At 39.2% G+C, this 19,214-nt stretch overlaps 1 protein-coding gene across 11 annotated transcripts in view; it reads left to right on the top strand.

The window, feature by feature from the left end:
• The window catches only part of ehbp1l1a (EH domain binding protein 1-like 1a), a 32,435-nt gene extending 13,434 nt beyond the window's left edge, over positions 1-19,001 (top strand). For 2 of the 11 annotated variants that reach the window (XM_028038509.1, XM_028038508.1), the window contains 19 exons: positions 800-947; positions 3,072-3,122; positions 3,279-3,458; positions 5,478-9,343; positions 9,437-9,485; positions 9,703-9,903; positions 10,154-10,693; positions 11,049-12,881; positions 13,070-13,223; positions 14,484-14,650; positions 14,731-14,779; positions 14,873-15,394; positions 15,488-15,524; positions 15,615-15,658; positions 15,790-15,901; positions 17,276-17,375; positions 17,462-17,535; positions 17,647-17,761; positions 18,059-19,001. In XM_028038509.1, the coding sequence (XP_027894310.1) occupies positions 800-947; positions 3,072-3,122; positions 3,279-3,458; positions 5,478-9,343; positions 9,437-9,485; positions 9,703-9,903; positions 10,154-10,693; positions 11,049-12,881; positions 13,070-13,223; positions 14,484-14,650; positions 14,731-14,779; positions 14,873-15,394; positions 15,488-15,524; positions 15,615-15,658; positions 15,790-15,901; positions 17,276-17,375; positions 17,462-17,535; positions 17,647-17,761; positions 18,059-18,152 (8,336 nt within the window). In that variant the 3' untranslated portion in view covers positions 18,153-19,001. Of the gene's footprint in view, positions 1-441; positions 661-799; positions 948-3,071; positions 3,123-3,278; positions 3,459-5,477; positions 9,344-9,364; positions 9,486-9,522; positions 9,904-10,031; positions 10,694-11,048; positions 12,882-13,069; positions 13,224-14,483; positions 14,651-14,730; positions 14,780-14,872; positions 15,395-15,487; positions 15,525-15,614; positions 15,659-15,789; positions 15,902-17,275; positions 17,376-17,461; positions 17,536-17,646; positions 17,762-18,058 lie in introns of those variants that run through there. The other 9 variants (XM_028038504.1, XM_028038506.1, XM_028038507.1 and 6 more) reach the window with 9 other exon arrangements.
• Positions 19,002-19,214: the final 213 nt, after the last annotated feature.

The raw sequence follows: 19,214 nt of genomic DNA, 5'->3' as shown, positions 1-19,214 counted from the left end.
ATTGCTGATCTTCCCCACCGTCATTGATATTTAGGTTTGGGAGGTTATGAGATAAAAATGTTGTCTTTCTATTCTAAACAGAACAGCTTCATTGTTTTGCCTGTGAATTCAGAAATAGTAAACAAGGCTGTTTTCATGTTGCCATGGAGCTACCAATAACAGGAATATACAGCGAAATTCAGTATATATTGAATCTTAATTTTACATTACACAACCTGTTTACCGCTTTGTGAAAAATGGAACAAATTGCTGGTCAGTTGCTGACAAACCCACTGGATTGATTAACAGGTCATGCCACATCAACCAATCTCTTCTGCGCTACACACCTCCCTGCATGGTATTGGTATTGCTTCAGACTTTAGCTTGACATTGATACTTTTTTCCCTACTTTTCTTCCCATCTCCTCATCCTTCTATCCATGCTTTTCTTCCTCCCCGCCAGCTTCATCCTGTTCGTCTGCAGCTCAGTCTGTGGATCAGAAACAGCAGGGAGAAACAGGATATGTTTCCTCTGGGAGACCTCATGGCAGTGTCACTGTACAGAACTGCTCACCTACTTGTCATAGTCCTTCATCTGCCCCTCTGCTCTCTGGGGCTCCTCATCCTCTCCAGCCACACATATTTGAAACAGTCATAGTCTCCCCAAGTAGACAGGAAGCAGGTAAAAAAAATCAAGTCATGGGTCAGTATGCTTTCACATAGAGACTAAATAGAGTAAATAGAGACTGGACACTAGTGATGGTTATCGTCAGCATTGAACCAAGTAGTAAAATCTCATCTGTTGCTCTCTTTGTGTTTAGAGTTTAAGAGACAGCTGAGCACCCTGAGTGAGGAGGAGAGCCAGAGTTCAGGCCCTGCAGCAGCCAGCCTGAGGACAGACACATCCACAGCACTGGGGCAGAAAACCAATGCACCATCAGCAGTGGAGCTCATCAAAGCTTCAGCAGGGTGCGTATATGTGCACTAAACCATGACTGATAAGTAGCTCCAGCATTTCTGAATATTCTGTATGTTTTCCTTGAGAAACGAACTGCAGCGCTTTGTGCATCTCGCACTGTGGTGACATGAAAACCAGGTTTTAATCTTGTCTCATAGTTTGAAGGTAACAGTTGTTTGAGGCCAGACCATAGCTGACTCAGAACTGATGAATGCAACAAAATGTTTCACCAACTTCAAACATTATGCTTGTTTGAAACACAAAGCCTCCACTGGGGAAAACATTTAGCTTTTCTTTTTTAACATTTAAAAATTTCTTGCAAAATCAACCAAAATGTATGTAACAATTCCTTGAGCATTTGAAATGAAATTAACTGAAAAAGTTCTTTTCAATATTTAAGAAGAATAATAAAGCAAGACTTAGTCTGTTTGAGATTAGATATTATAAATGTATTTATCAATAAAACAAATTTTCCTAAGCTTTGGCACTTCCCTTTTTTCTGTTAGATTTTGGTAAATGGTTTTAAGTGTTTGGGAATAAAACAAATATCAGCCATTTTTGATTAGTGTTCTGCCCCAATCAACTGTCTGCAAATCACTGTGACTGCAGATGAACTTGCACTCACCTTCTGTCTTTGTTGACCTTGCTTTACCCTGGTGGCAGCACTGGCATTTGCTGGATGTTGTGAAGCCTCCTTCTCTGCACCTGAATCTCTCACTTTAATGTTTTCAATAACCCAGAAAATTGTTTTATCTGCTGCAATACTCTGAGTAGGAGCTCCCTGTGTGGGAGGGTGCCTTGATATAAAATGATGATGGCTTCACCCATCTGTTTGGAGGAGGTAGCTATTGTTGATCATCTGTCTAAACTGGAATCATGTTAGCTAACCATTCTGTCAGTGCAACAATACACTGAACAGGTTTTTTAAAGAATATTTTTGTGTAAATAAATGCCTAAAATGTGAGATAAATATAACAGATACTATTAATGTGCTTGCAGAATAATCCAACTGCCTCAGAAGAATATTTTTTCTACATTGGAACAGGCCAATGATGGAGATCTAAGATACTAATGAAATGTTCACATTCAGATGAACAGGTGAAATCCCTCTAGCCATAGGTCTACATGGGCTTTCATGAAAAGATGCCACCTCAGGAAAAAAATATGATAGACATAAAAATGATTTTAAAAAATTTTTAAAAGGGTGTTCTTCATACCAAAAATGAATAAAAATCTAATTCATGATAATTACCCAGACCTGGTGAATTTCTAGAAATAACAACCAAGTATTACATTTATTTTGTTAAGTTGTTATGTAGCTTGGAAAGACTGATAGATCATGATCAGAATGTTTATCAAGGAAATCTATCCTTTTACTGAGAATTACCCACATTGTTAAATTCTCAAGTTATGGTAAGAGGACAGCTCTACCAGAGTACATTTTAAAGGGATTCACAATTAGTTGAAAATATTGGCCTAAATATGTCGGAATTTTTCTGTAAAGTAAATAATTGCTGTTTGTGATATGTAAAAACTTATTGCTTCAATAATTGCATACCTGTGGTTATATTTTTCACCCATGGAGGTCATGGTTGAAAAATGACCTGATGGGTTGATGATGCAGCTAGGTCCGTTCTGTACTGGAATCTACCGAGTAAACACAGGAAGGCTAGCATCACCAGAATTGTTGTTTATTGTATTGCGTTTGACTGGTGTAAATTTAGACAATGCCACCCTGCTTCACCATTGGTTGGAAGTTAAAAAAAAATAGTGAGAGACGTTTGCATCACTTCCCTCATGATAAAAAGAAGAGCAGGGAGGTGAAAAAGCCGAACACAACTTCCAAAGGACCAACATTTATGCTCTAAACATTTCTCTCCGTGTGATAATATTTTATTCAAATTTATAGAAACCAAACGGCCTACAGTATTTTTACTATGCTATTTTTACATCTAAAATAAAGATTTCTCAAAGTCTATTGTTGCAACCCTGTAATAACGCGGCACCAAGAAACAAGGATTAGCAAATTCACTTCAGGACAAAAGGTTAGGAAAAGCAGTGTGATTTGGAGTTCTTTGTTATTCCACCAGGTTCGTCTTTGAAATATTTGCTTTTGGACTCTGTTTTCATTTCAGAATGTGGCACTCAAGTCCTTATGTGCCATTGTTGTTGACTGTTAGTGACAGGTGGGTTAACTTGTTTGGCTTGTGATGCATTAGTGTGATGCATTTTGCAATGAAGAATTTCATCCTTAGCTGGCTGGCTCATTATTGGCATTCTTTTAGATATCCATAATATTTTATCATATCCAAAATTTCCCCTTTATTCTCTTATTGTTCCAGCCCCGTGGCTCAGAGGGACACTGAAAAAGGACAAACTGTTGTAAAAGATACAGACACTACTGAAGTCACCGTGGAAAGACTTGTACATTTGTCCTCAGGGGAACCAAGACATTTGTGTCCTTTAGAGTCATTGTGTCGTGATTCTGTTGAACAAACATGTACCAGACATGGTGAGCGTGGGTAAGTCTAGATTGACAGAATTGCCTAAATGAAGCATTACATGCTGCATGGCTTTAGTGATTTGCATTCAGCAGAAGTTCCATGACTGATGCATGATGTAGTAGCAAAACCGTTTCATCAGCTGCATAACACAATGCTACTCGGCAAAGAACATCTTCAAAAGGTAGCAAGAATATTGGTTTATGAGTTACATAGTAAAACATCCATCCATCCATCCATCCATCCATCCAACATATAAATAACTAAGATAGCCTCCACTCTTTTTCTGGACTTTAGCTCACCACTTTACCAGAGGTCGCTATCACAGATCCACACACTCTCCTTCATGTAGTTACCTCAACAGATGCATTAACCTAAAGAGAAGTAAATAATCCTAACAGATTTTGCAGTAGTATGCCAAAGCTTGTTGTAAAGTTTGGAGTAAACAACAGCTAAATTTACAAGCATGCACTAAGAAATGCTGTTTTAGAGAAACAAATTATAATGCATTACATTTAGTTTTTCTTCGCTACAGAATCTTGAAAAAGTATGAAACCAACTTGATGTTTACCATATTTAGTTACAATAAAACTGCAAATACTATGGGGCATGACTAAATTTGTGATCTTGAATTAAATGAAGAAGATATTGGTGAGACTCAGAGCAGCGCATGCATCTAATGCAAGGTATTTACTTTAAATGTCTAGGTAAAAATGTGCCACTATCTTGTCTGTTTCATGAATTGAGTTTACTAGATTTACCAAGTAGATCTCTTACAGAACAGGTGAGATTGTGTTTTATAGAGTGTTGTGTATATTTAGGTCCGGGTACACAGAGGCTACATATTATACATATTATAGGGATACATATTATAATTTGTTGAACATGATGTATTCTGGACTTCATTTGTTTATTGAAACTCTGTAGCACAAGACAGTCCTAATGCATCATAAGTAATTCTAAAAAATATAAAAGTAATTAAAAGCAGGAAAAAAAATATGGGTGGGTTAAAAGTAGATAGATAATTATATTTGACTATTCATTGCTATTTTACAGTAACAAGCCTTAATTTAGTGTGTCACTTAACATAGGAAAGAGGAAGAAGAAGCAATGTTGCAGAATGTGCAAAGCTACATTTGCACACTCTGCAAATGTAGCAGCACAAAAACCTCTAGAGGTCACGGACAAAGGTCTGCAGACGCACACATACTGTAGAAGCACATGGGTTGATCATAAAACGATGATACTGAAGATGTTTCAGTTCTTTTCCTTTGTAGAAAGTAGTTTCCTCACTAGAAGCTTTTTTGCGCCTTTGCTGATTCCTTTGCCATAATTTTAATTACTTCTCTGATAGTGAAAGTGGCTGAGAGTTTTTATTTTTATTTTGAAAATGTCAAACATCTTAAAGTTTTGGAATTTTATTTTTATTTTCCGTACAGTACAATTCTTGCCCCTAGAGTTGATGATAGGATATGTATGTTTGGGTTTTTTTCATGAAAATTGCAAGATAAAATGTAGAAATAAAGATCATTAACTGTTTTGTTCAGTCTTGTAAAACCGAGGCACTGCTTTGCAGCAATGCAGCGGTTTCATCCACAAAGAGCTAGGATAGCTTCGCTTTGACAACCATGTGCCAAAACTACAAAAACACAATGATGAGTCTAAGATTCTTGTGGTTGTACTTTCTGATAAATTAGGCTTTCACAAAATATTTTCATCAGAGAGTTTAAGGCTGTTTGAAAATTCATCTTAAACAAGTTGTTTTGGTCAGTTTATACAATCAACCCATTAAAGGAACTTTAGTGTTCAAGTTGAGGAGTAATGCATACTTTTTAAAGAGGTTTTTGGAAAATTGTTTGAAATTAATAGAATTTTTGCTGTTAAGCATAAAATACACTATGTAGTTGGTTGTTATATTGTGATGCATATTTGTAGGACAATTGTGTCCATTTTGTGAATACATTTATTTACATTATTTATTAATTTGGTATTGTCCAGAATAAATGTTGACTGAATTCTTATATTCTACTCTCTTTTTAGAGATGAGAACATGGTTTCACAACAACCTCCATGCCCATTTTTTACTGAATCCAGAATACTCCTTTCTCAAACTCAAAGAGCTATTTCAGCACATCAGTCACAAAATGCTCCTGCTTTGGGAACCATGAAGTGGCAAGAGCCTAAAGTGAGAACATGGAAATGTCCCTCAGACAGGGAAAAGCTTCCGTATGTAGCTACACAGGAATCTCTAGAAACAGAACTGACAAAAGAATCGGCTGGTCTAGCCCCGTCAGCTAGTTCTTCCATAGTGTTACACACTGATGACAATGAAAAAGAAACTGCGATGGAAAACCAGTTACCTGTTGAAAATGAACTACAAATTCTTGAAACCCCAAGCAATGAGTATGATCCTCAGTCACAAAGTCATTTGAAACACATGGAGGATGAAAGCTCCTTGTGTCCTAGTGCAGGTTATTTGCCACATTATCCCATACCGGAATCTTACAGTAAACAATTTATGTTCTTGAATACATGTCCCAGAATGACAAACATACCTGGGATGTCAGGCTTATCACTAAGTAGTGATGAAAAACACTGGCCACTCGATGAAATTACAATCTGGAGCAAAGGCTTCCACATGAAAGAAAAGGGCCTACAACTCACATCAGGAGAGAATAAAAAGCATGAAAAAGAAAGTGTCTTACTGAAACCATGTTGTCCAAAGCAGGCTAGAATTCCAGGTTTCCCATCGGTGTCCCAAAAGAGTGGCAACAGTTATTGTTGTACAAAACCAGCAAAGAAAACTTTTTTAAATGATGATAAGCAGTCAGAATCTCAACAGAAAGTGTTTAGAAACAAGAAAATACAAACAAAAGCTCTTACAAGTATAGTGTCACCAAATGAGGACTGTGAAACTGAAGAAAAGATGGCTCCAGAGGTCTTAAAGCATTCTTATACACCAGATATAGACTCAATTGTACAGACTACTGTCACATTCTATCAATCAGACATAACTATTTTAGGTTCTTGTCCAATGAGCTCACCAATTGAAGGCATTCCATCATTAGTTAATCATAATTTCAATGAAAGATGGATTACAGAGTTCAAACTCTTCACAGTTACACATCTTAAAGTTCGAACAGTCACAATTAATGACGTACCCCATAATATAAATAATGCAGAGTCCATAAAAGGAATGACAGCATTAGCCCCAACTTGTCCAAAACAAGCTTGTGCATTTGGACTTCCATCTGCATTTGAACTTACTGGTATTCTTAATGGATCTAGTGCGGTTAACCTTGTTCCATCCTGTCCTTCTGTCTCCAGAATGGTTGGCATTCCATCTGTCCAAAAGCCTGACAGCAAAGATTGGAAAATCAGTAATAAACTGTTGTGGGAGAAATTGTTAAATATTAGGACTCTAATACTGCTACCAAGCAACAAAGCAAAGAAAAAATGGAAAAGAAGTGTTTCTCTTTCACAAAGTTGCCCATGTGAGTCAAAGAGCCCTGGATTTCCTTCTAGAGCAAATCCTAGAGTGAGTGAAATTGAGACAAGAAGTATGGTGAATCTTTCAAGTTCTTGTGCAAAAATCTCCCAGATTGCAGGATTTCCATCTTTTTATAGTCCAATATTGTGGACAGTAAGCAGAGAGACACTGTTTGAACCAAAGGTGAAAGAAGAACACTTGTTCCTTATTAATCACCATGACAGAGACAAGAGACAAGCAAAAGAAATGGTTTCCCTCTTGCCTTCTTGTCCCAGGGCTTCAAGAGTTAAAGGTTTCCCTTCGGTTCCCAATCCAAAAATGGAGCATTATGGACCAAATATAGTCAGTCTCATTCCCTTGTGTCCTGTAATTTCTGGCATACAAGGATTCCCATCACTGGAACCACAGAATGAGGAAGGTTGGCCTGCTCACATAGGTTCATTGATGTACAGGACACAAAGGACTGTTCAGTTTTGTTATGATTTATTACCAAATGTTGCAGACAATGCAAAGGACATGTGGCATTTTGCTTCATCCTGCCCAAGAGAATCACTCATTGTTGGTTTTGCATCAAAACCACAACCCAGTGTGACTGATATTGAGACAATAGGTATGGTGGGTATTTCGAGTTCATGTCCAAAGATCTCTCAGATTGCCGGATGTCCATCATTTCATTGTCCAAAATTGTGGACAGTAGGCAGAGAGACACTGTTTGAACCAAAGGTGAAAGAACGCTTCTTCCTTATTGATCACCTTGACAGAGACAAGAGACAAACAAAAGAAATGGTTTCCCTCTTGCCTTCTTGTCCCAGGGCTTCAAGAGTTAAAGGTTTTCCTTCAGTTCCCAGTCCCAAAATGGAGCATTATAGTCCAAATATAGTTAGTCTCATTCCTTTGTGTCCTGTAATTTCTGGCATACAAGGATTCCCATCACTGGAACCACAGAATGAGGAAGGTTGGCCTGCTCACATGGGTTCATTGATGCACAGGACACAAAAGACTGTTCAGTTTTGTTATGATTTATTACCGAATATTGCAGACAACGCAAAGGACATGTGGCATTTTGCTTCATCCTGCCCAAGAGAATCACTCATTGTTGGTTTTGCATCAAAACCACAACCCAGTGTGACTGATATTGAGACAATAAATATGGTGGCTATTACGAATTTATGTCCAAAGATCTCCCAGATTGCAGGATGTCCATCAATTCATTGTCCAAAATTGTGGACAGTACACAAAGAGACACTATTTGAACCAAGAGTCAAAGATAAACACTTGTTGAGTATTGAGGCCCATGACAGAGACAAGAGACAAGTGAGAGGAATGGTTTCTCTCTTGCCATCTTGTCCAAGGGTGTCCAGAAATAAAGGTTTTCCATCTATTCCTAATCCTAAAGTTGAGTATTATAAACCAAATATAGTCAGTCTCTTTCCCTTGTGTCCTGTGACTTCTTGTATACCAGGATTCCCATCCCTGGAACAGCAGAATGAAGAATGTTGGACATGTGACTTAGGTTCATTGATGTACAGGTCACAAAGGATTGTTCAATTTACTTTTGACTTCTCACCAAGTAACACAAACAAAATGAAGAAGATGTTTTGTTTGGTCCCATCTTGCCCAAAATATTCCCTCATCCCTGGTTTTCCGACTGTCACCAAATGCAGTGTGTCAAGTCTTAAACCTGAGGAACCCTCCAAGCTCAAACTCAAATCCAGCATGGAACCTAATATAACAAATTTTGTACCCTGTTGCCCTATTACCTCATGTATCAGAGGATTTTCATCCTTGACTCCAGGCCCAAATACAGAATGGCTAAGTGAAGCAAAACTGATACTGTTGAAACCTCAGGTCAAGCATAAAAGTATCTTGATTCCGGTACAGGAGCAGCCAGATTTATACAACAGAAAAGGTATGCTAACTTTAGTGACATCCTGCCCCAAAAAGACCAGAATTTATGGCTTTTCTTCTGCCCAAAAGGTAAATCGGCCACCAGATATGGTCAGTTTATACTCATCTTCTCCATGTGTTTCATGTGTTCCTGGTTTTCCATCTGCAAGAAGGCTTAGTTTTGAATTTACAGAAACACACACCTGGATCCAACAGAATATTGTCCTGTTTGAGAAGAAGCAAAAAGAGAAGGCTTGTCCTGCAACTTTGCCAGCAATATTGCTTCATACACCAGAAATTAAGTCTATGGTCGCACTGGCGTCATCTTGCCCACATGTAGCTCAGATTCCTGGATTTCCCAGCTATTTCCCAGTGAACACAGCTGATTTGAAAGCAAAGGGTATTCAACGTCTTTCTGCTACTGAAGCATATGCTGCAAATGCGTCCCAACATGCGCAGTCAAAGCTCATGGAGAGAAGTGGCATTCCTCTCTCATTTGTTAGCAGTCAAAGCTCTGAACTTTCTTATGGTGAGACATCAATGATATTCAACATTCATATTTCACATATTTGTATTTGGCTTGCTAAATTTTAAATCTATAAACTGGATGCTGTTTTAACAGAAGAAAAGAGGGGTGCAAAGGAAAGTGTAGATCGTTATCTATATTTTGGGTAAGTGGAGGAGCCCAGTGCTCCTGTGTGTTTTGCTGTGAAAGTGACTTAGTGCTTGCTTAGCATAGATTGTGTGGGATAAGACTTCTTTCTGCACAGTGTGTGGTGAAGTTGTGCAGATTGAGGATGATAGTTCAGACTACATTTCATTGCTCAAGTTTATGCCATGAACGTTTTATGGATCACAGTTTTAAAGCTTTTGTATTTGGGTCCTCAGCCAATCGCACGTAGAGAATAAAACAGAAGAAATGCAGACAGGGAATAAATCCTGGGATACATCAGAGGCAGCAGGACTTTTTGGATGGGAGGTTTTGGAGGCAGATGGATCAGTGTCTGAAAAAAAGAGAGAACTCTCCTTATCAAATTCAGAAGAAACTTCTGGATTAGTAAAGGCCCTTGTTGGTGTTTTCCATAAAGGGTAAGTTTAAGATTAGTCTAAATCCATAATTAATAGCGTGTATTTTAGAATTTTTGATTGTTGTTATTCCAGAATTTAAAAATGTGATATTACACCAACTTTCAATCTTTTTCTGCCTTTTCTTGTAGTTTAATGACAGTAAAAAACTGGATCCAATTTAGGATAAAATGTAAATTTCTATTTAACTTTTTTTCTGAACATGTACGATGACTTACATGTTCAGTACTCAGTGCCCATTCATCCTTTACAGTTATGAAACAGTAGCATCCATCCTGGGCCCATCTAGCTCTGCTGTAGCAGACGTTGACCCCCCACTCGCTGTTCCTTCTGTGTATCTAGAAGAAAAGATGTTAACTCCTTCTGTTCCTTCTGCTGAGTGTTGGCCACGTTTCACTGACAGCAGGACTCCTCCACAAAAGACAGATGACAATTCTGAGGACATTCACACTAAACAAGAATATCCAATAAGTGTGGAACCATACATGTGGAACTTGGTGGATGATCAGTCAGTCTCTTCGCTACCAAGTACTGGCATTGAGGACACCCTTTTTGATTCAAGTATGAATCGATTTCCATTGGCAGAGGAGGACAAGGGTGTAAGAGAAAGTAGTGAAGGAACAGATGAACATGAGTTACCTCTGAATCAAGAACATTCAAAGGAAACGTTTCTGACTGAGCAGAACTCTGTTCAAACATCAAAGTACATGGAAAGTTTGCTAGCAAGCGATCAGGCTTATGTAGAAGAAGATGGATTAAAAATTATGATGTTCTCTCCTCATTCAGAGAAAGGGTGAGTGATAGTCAATTGTTTTTTGATTGCATGGTGTGTGACTTAAGCTTAGTAATATATTTTATATTGTGATGTGAATAACCATTCCAATCAGAAATTAGTGAGGGTCAAAGATTGTAAAGGGTCATTGCTGCCTTCGTGTCTTCACTATTACTGTATTCTTTGTACTATTTTTTTTCATCTCTGAAACTAAATTAAATCATAAAAATAATCAATTAATTGTTTAAGAATCTTTTAAGAATGCAATTAAACTTTGGTCTCTTTTAACCAAGACGTTTACTACAGAAAGGATGCTTGCAACCAGTGCATGACACAGCAGCTGATTCTGAAGATTCTGTCTTCTCTTTTCTCTAAGCCCGACACAAACGAGCTCAAAAGAACTGTCTGCAACTTCTCTTCAGCCTACAGACAGTAATGAACAAAGACATGCAGAATTTGATTTACCCTTGGACCGATCAGCGTGTGATCAAGATGATAATCCACTGGTGCCACAGCCTGGCATTGCTAGTCCTCAACAAGACAAAAAGCCAGTGATTCCACCTGAACTGAAAGAAAGTGATCAAGACATATGCATAGCTCCAAGAAGGCCAAACAGAAGGAGGGATCATTTGTTTGATAAGCCTGTTCCAGGAGTTATTCTCTCTGCCTGTGAGAATTCTCTACAGCCAGGCACTATCCAGTCCAACTGCACAAAACCTCACATTATTTCTGATTTGGACAATAAAGCACAATGCAACACAGTTCTTTCACAAAACACACAGGAGAAAGAAACGGTAACAGAACCTTCTCTAATGACTGGTTTGTTTCAGAGTCCGCCTCTACAGACAGAAACAGTGCTAGTTTGCTCAAAGGACACTGAACCGGACTGGCCTAACGAAGACAGCACAGCTGGAGTTCAGGCCTCTTCTAACACACTGCTTTCTTTGGAAGCAAAAGAAGTGAAAACCCTTCCCCCTGTTCCAGAGCCAGATGTATTGCATGATGAGCACGCTGCCCCTCTTTCAATCATCAAGAAGATTAATCTTCCAAAGCGAGTTAGAAAAGCTGGCAGATTCAGTACTTACAAAGACATCACTGCAGATGATTCACATCACGTTTACCAGCTGCCATTAGCTGGTAGCACATTTGTTGATATATCCAACACTACAAACCAAAAGGCAGAAGATTCATTTTTAAAAAATCCTGTTCCAAAGCCTCGCGAAAGAAAACACGTCAGTGGCACCAACCCAGACAGGTGTACCACTGGAGTACATGCATCTCAGGAAGCCCATGGCAGAGTAACACTGACAGCAGGGAGAGGCAGTCTGTTGAATATTCCTTCCAGACCTGAAGAGTTACCACAAGCTGAAGATTGTTCTGATCCTGTAGCTGAATCTTCTTCACCCTCAGATGGGACTAATCTTGCATTAAGAAGAACCAGAATTGCATTTGAGCAAAGCATTCCAGCAGTCTGTGGTGATACTTCAGAAAAATCACCAGGACCCTCCTGTCTACCAGTACCCAAAGAAAGAAGGAAACACTCCAGTGATGCACTCCTACAGGACTCAAAGACTGCTTCTCATTCAGACAGCGTTGCAGATGCTAAAGCAGTCCCAGAAAATAAGAAATCAACGTCGCCTGTTCCATTCTGTCAAGTCCAGAACGACCTTAGAAACACTGATTTACCACCTGCAAACAATTCCTCTTCCATAGAAATGGAATTATCTCAGACAAACTCAGATCAAACATATTGCCTGAAAACAGAAGGAGTTTCAACATCTCTCAACTTGAAATCTGATGGAGGTTCAGTTACAGTCCAGGGCGAAGAAGCAGTTCTGTTGCAGTTGGAGAGGGATGTGCTAGAAGCAATGGAAGAAGTGTTTACTCAGACACGGTCCACAGAGGACACTGAAGAGGCTCAGGATGAAATCCTGCAAGATTGGACCTTTACAGATGAACCACTTGTTACAAAAACCTTACAGAATGATGAGAAAGTAGATTCAGAGAAGGAGAACATCACAAAGGTCCTGGAACGAGAGATCAATAGGTCTGGGACTGTCACTATTTTTTCCTCTCAGGATGACTGGCTGCATGTAGAGCATAAAAAAGAAAGCAAGCTTGTGGAAATAAACACAAGAAGGGAAGTGAGAGATGAAGAGCTGGACTCTGTGTCTGTAGATCTAGCTGCTGGTTGTTCAAAGAATCCAAGGTAAGATTAGTCAATAAGCTTTAAACTATTGCAGGATGCACTCAACTAATATTTGTTTTAAGTTTTCAGTGAGCATAAAATTATTTTTGAAAGGTTCTGATTACCTTTTTAAATGTATGCTTGATTTTTTAGCAGCATTAAAGGTAATAAGTAACAAGTGCATTTGTGTTCTGTTGTGGTTTTGTTAGGTCATCAGGGCAGCTGGTACCTGTTCCTCGTGGCAAGAAGCGCTTGAGTGGTTCCTCTCTAAATGGCACCAAGTCACAAGCTGAAGCTCTTCAACAAGCCCGTGAGCTGACAACGCCTCAGAAAAGACCTGCAGAGGGCGCTCCTTCTGTAGAGGTGAGGAAGCTGAATGCTTCTTCTCCATGTTTGGTTCTGGTTCTGGAAGAGCAGAACCATGATACTTGAGTGGTCTGGAAAGTTGATACAATAACAGCAGATCTTTATTGTATTGTGGTGCTGAGCCCTTCAGGGATTTATCAACTAACAGTATTTTAAAGTCTCTTCTGAGAGAAGAGAAAGTCTTCTCTTCTCTCAGTGGAAGAGAGAAGAGAAGGCTACAGACCTGGACAGAGGAGAACCAGACTGTAGAACTGGTTCTACAGTCGAAGAACCAGTTCTACAGTTCTTCGACTGTAGAACTGGGTGATGTGCTCTATCTTCCTGGTTTTAGTCAGAACACCACCAGCAGCGTTCTGGATCAACTGCAGCTGGAGGATTGATCTTTTAGTCAGACCTGAGAAGACACTGTTGCAATAATCAATGCGACTAAAGATAAACCTATGGATGAGTTTCTCTTAATCTTGCTGAAACATTAGTGCCTTAATCCTGGAAATGTTCTTCAGGTGATAGAAGGCCGACATTGGATTTGTCTTTATGTGATACTGAAAGTTCAGGCCTGATCACTGTTTCTAGCTGTTTTTATCTATAATTATTGAAGCTTTGTGCTGGACTCTAGATTGTTCCTCTTTAGGTCCAAAAATAATTACTTTGGTTTGGTTTCTGATCGGCTGTAAAAATGTTATGGCACTTCTCCTCATTGAGGGAACTGAATTTTGGAAAATCTGTGTGGATTTTACTTTTTATTAACAAAATAGTCAGGAAATAATGGAGAAACTGATGTTTAACAATAATTTCAACAAATGATTTCTTAGAAAGATTAAATTATCTGTTAACCAACCAGTACAAACCTACTTCATGAATGTTTTATGCATATTGTTAGATCATGAAAATAGCTAATTAAATTATTCAGATAGCATTAAAAAATGGTAAATTGGCTGAATTTACATCATCTAGTGACACCAACCTATCAAAACCTTACATTACAGCCACATTCAGCCAATTGCATCACCCGTTCATGCTCTGTTATTTCCTGGTTATTTATCATATTAAAGTACTTAGAGACGATAAAGGTATTTAAAAAACAGACTGTGTTTTTTGAGGATCAGAAGTTCCCTGGCAGCACCGTTCTTCAACCCGCCTCTTTCTGCTGCCCTGAGCAGCTGCCCATACAGCCCAAATCAAAAACTGCCACTGATTATATTTGATAGTTTCAGTTCTGTGCCAGGTTGAATCTCTGTATTGATTTGTGTGTTGTAGAATACCCTCAGTAGTCCAAGCTTAGTGACCTCCAGTCGGTCTCTGCTGGAGTGGTGTCAGGATGTAACTCAGTGTCACAAGGGAGTGAAGATCACCAACTTCAGCACCTCCTGGAGGAATGGCCTGGCCTTCTGTGCTATCCTGCATCACTTCCACCCTGAAAAGATGTAAGAAACATCTGCCATAGAAAATGCTCCTTACTACAAACTGCTAGTCAACATTTCTCTGTTCGTTTGTCTTTTTCTAGAAATTTTGAAATGCTGAACCCGTATGACATCAAGACCAACAACAAACAGGTTCAAGACATTTTATTCATTTTTCAAACTGGTCTGACTGGTATTTGGTCAAGTTATTATAATAATCCCACCGTCTTCTGTCACACATTTCAGGCTTTTGATGGTTTTGCTGAACTTGGGATTTCCAGACTGATCGAGCCTTCAGACATGGTCATGCTTGCGGTTCCTGACCGCCTTATTGTCATGACCTACCTCAACCAAATACGAACCCACTTCACTGGCCAGGAGCTCAGTGTGCTTCATATAGATAAAAACAGCAGTGAGTCTAGTTATGCAGTATCAGGGAAGCAGGAGGCCCAGGAGGACCCAGAAGCAACTGTTCGCTACTGCGCCCAGAAACTCCAGGAGAAAGGTCTAAGTCTTGAGCTTATTGGAAGTGGAAGCCCTGCAGAAGATGAAACCAAAAGCAGCGATGAGATGGCTGCACCTCCTCGGTCCAAACGGTTGCAGAATGCTGGTGCAGGAGGAGCAGCCAGCTCTCAGTCTCCTGTGGCACCACCAAGATCTCACAATCTACCCAAGTCAGGCTTCTCCCGAGTGAAAGACGCTGATCTGCTCAAGAAGCGCAGATCACAGAAGAAGAGTGGCTCAATTGATGATGGAGATATATTAGTGGTATGATGCTTTTTTGGGTATTTTTATTCATGTTTAACCTCCTTCTTATTTTCTCATGACTAAAATACAAGAATCTTGTTTCTCTTTCTCTAGGCTGCAGCAGAGCAAGACAAAAAGAATTCAGAGACTGGTAGATGTTTTTTAGGTCTTTTCTCCTTTTTGCGGTCATCATGTACATTTTAAATAATTGTATTTATTTATTTGTATTTGCTTTCTGCAGAAAGAACAGAGTTTGTAGTTGAAGAAGAGAGACCAGAAGGTCAGGTGAGTTGGTTTTATGGAACTGATAAATGACTTTACTAGTGATAACTCCTAAAGGAGACATTTTCTCTTTCTGTTTCTCAATTGTGCATATTTAGAATCATATTAGTATATATTTTTGTTGATATATCTAGGACACAAGCCAGTATGTGTTGCATCAGATGGAAGCGCTGGAAGCCGAACAAAAGCACATTGACAACAGAGCAGGCGTGGTGGAGCGGAAACTCAGGCAGTTAATGGAAACAGGTAAAGTATGCCATGATACACGAAGAACCGGATAAATTCTGCTTTAGATTTAACATTTAAAACAATGTTAAATTTAACATTTAGATTTTATGGAACTGACATAAAATCTACATGATTGGACAGAAAGGCCAAACTGATTGGACTGATGTCCAATGAGTGTGTAGTTGTGTTTATATCAGGTTAGATTGAAATTGTTTTAGAACCTGCTTATTCGTAAGTGGAAACCCTGGAGATGACAGAGGGTTCACTTACTTTTTACCATGACTGATATAGTAAATTGCAATTAAAAGTAAATAGTTCACTCTTATGAAGGCCCTTAGAATCATATCTTTATCCTGCAGGTAAGTATCTTCTTCTCATTCATCCAGGGAAAAAACACATGAGAACATCACATATTATCATCCAAGTTCAGTCATGATGATTTTGGGGATGACCTTGAGAAATATCATATTTAACTGCCTTGTCAGCTCCATGGCTACAGACCTGGACAGAGGAGAAAACATTCTCCACTGACTTAATGTTGTCAGTTGACACTATAAATAAGGTTGGAGGACTGTGATGTTATGCTCTGATGCGTTATTATTACAGACCATGAAACTAATTAACTATTAAACTTAAAATCATACCTAATCTGTTCTCAACATGACTGTTGACCTTTACAGAGGCCAATGTTTCTTCTTTGATAGTTGGTTGTAGCTCAGTTGGGCCAAAGATAAGCTTCAGTTTATAAATGTCCAATAAGTCACAAAGCCTTCACTGTGTCACTTTAAATCTAGATTCTTCTGCCACATTATTGTTAATTACAACTGAAAATGAGCTAACCTGCTAACAAATGACTTCAGGACTATCGCTCTCTACTTACCAAGACAAGCCGCTTTGTTGCCGTTCCAGCTGGGAAAAAATGGCCTCCATGTGAGAGCTCCACTCACCAGAAACATCTTGATGAACTCCAGGACTTTTGGGAAAACATTCTGTGCTCAGATGAGATAAAACTGGGACTTTCTGAAATTTGTCTGAACTGTTACATCTGATATAAAAATAAACAGCATTTCTAAAAAAAAAAAGGCATCATACTGACAATGAAACATAGTGGTGGGAGTGTGTTGGTCTGGGGCATTGCTGCTTCAGGAACTGGACATCTTCAGGGAATTGATGGGATCCTAAAGGAGATTCTACTGGATTATTGGATGTGAAAACAAACACAAGTTGAGTGCTCAGTCCTTCTGATTACCTCCAGTCTGACGTACAGGTACATCATGATGGACAGTCTGGGATTTACTGTCTTTCCTACGTATGGCACATGAAGAGGCAGAGCATCATAATACTTTCAAAGTTATTATAACAACAGCTGCTGGTAATGCTGTGTTTCTGCAGGCAGTGACAAGGTGGAGGAGGAGAGGCTGATCCAGGAGTGGTTCACTCTGGTTAACAAGAAGAACGCTTTAATCCGAAGGCAGGACCATGTGCAGCTGCTGTGAGTTCGGCGCCATGATGCTTCATTCCCCTGTCAGAGCAACATGGCCGAGTTCTGTCATGTAAAACATGTTTTGTTATCAACAGGCTGGAGGAACAAGACTTGGCAAGGAGGTTTGAGCTGTTAACCAAAGAGCTGAGAGACATGATGGCAATTGAAGGTGCATCTTTTTATCTAATGCAGAATTCATCACAACTTCATGTCTTTAGGGCTGGGAGTCTTCTGCTCTATTTTCTTTACCAACTACCTGCTTTTATTTTTAAAATAACAGAGTGCCAGAAGACCCAGGCCCACAAACACAGAGAGCAGCTCCTGCTACAGGAGCTGGTGTCCCTGGTCAACCAGAGAGATGAGCTGGTTCACAATATTGATGCTAAAGAAAGAGGGTAAGATAAATCCACCTCGCTGTTCTACCACGGCCTGGTACCCTACAGCTGGAACCAAACACCTTGGAGCTTTTCTCAGGAAGTGATTGTGACAATGAGATTTATTCTAGACAAAGTTTACACTTTCTCAAGAATATACTGAAAGCAAACTTATCCCAGCTCCTTTGAAGGCCCGATCTCAGTCCTGTTAACAACATATGGATTCAGCTTCAAAGCCAGCTCTGTGCCAAAACAAACAAACAAACCAGAAAGAGGTGATTAGGCCAACATGTGATTCATCCCTGTTCTTGTTTTCAGAGCTGAAGAGGAGGATGAGCGTCTGAACCGTGGCCTTGAGCAGAGAAGAAGCAAGTATGCTAAGGAGCAGAAAGAAAAGTGTGTCATTCAGTGAGAAAAGCAAAAGAGGAAAGTTCAGGACAAAATCAAGAATGAGGAAGTTAAGTCATCCAGATTACTATTTTAGGTCAGAAAACTGATTCAGTCTTGTTAATGCAAGAAAGCACTGAAACTGTGTACTTACTGTGCAGGTTCTGCTGGCACTAAAGTGCAGAACAGCAGTTTTGTTCTGAGGCAAAAACGAACAACAATATGTTGGATCTCTAGATAATCTGTTTTAAAACATACCGTTTATTATTTCTCTTATTGAAGAAAAAAACAGGTGATCTGGAACAACTAACGCTCAATTTCCCAAAGTCATTTCATGTGAAAGGAATTGTGCTATTTTAGATGAAATTTAGTTGGAATATCAGGAATGTAAGGCTTTGACCAGATCAGCTCATGGACATCAGGGACAGCTGCAGGATCACAGATGTTTAGGTAACACTGCTCACTTATATTTTAAAGCCATTTCTTTTCATTTTTTTCACTGCCGAAGTTACTGAAGTGAAACGTAGCACCAATGTTTGATTTTCTACTATATAGAAATGTAAAAGCCATAAAAATGTCTCCAAAGTCTTGAGCACATTATTTACTTTGGCAAATACAGAATTGCCACTTGTATTGTGTTAAAGTGTGTAAAGCAGCTGCTTGTCTTTGCTCTGAAAAATGTTACTGTTTGTGTTGTAGGTTAAGGAAAGGATGAACCATTTCTGAAACCAGACGCTTTTAATACTTTTAGTATTTGCAGTTTTTATGACCTGTAACTAGCTCCAGTTTGTTTAAAGGATTGCTCCTGGAGGTTTGTTTTTAAGAATTTAATGTGAAACTTGCACTATTGGAAATACAAAAAATCTGAATGCATCACGTGTGTGTGTGAGTGGGTGTGTGTATGGGGGGGGGGGTTGTTAAAGCTGTTCTCGCTGTTCCAACACATTTTAAGTCCAGCTGATTCCAGCTCAGCTCCATCTGAAAAGACTGGTTGTTGTCCCACTTTCAGTATTAATTTCACTGACCCAGAAAGGATTCAGCCAGTGGGTGTGACTGATTCAGCTGTCAGTGCACTTCTTGGACTAAC

The sequence above is a fragment of the Xiphophorus couchianus genome, chromosome 14 (genome assembly GCF_001444195.1).
Source record: "Xiphophorus couchianus chromosome 14, X_couchianus-1.0, whole genome shotgun sequence".
Lineage (NCBI taxonomy): Eukaryota > Metazoa > Chordata > Actinopteri > Cyprinodontiformes > Poeciliidae > Xiphophorus > Xiphophorus couchianus.
Note: the sequence above shows the minus strand (reverse complement) of the source record. Positions and strands in the feature narration are given on the sequence as shown.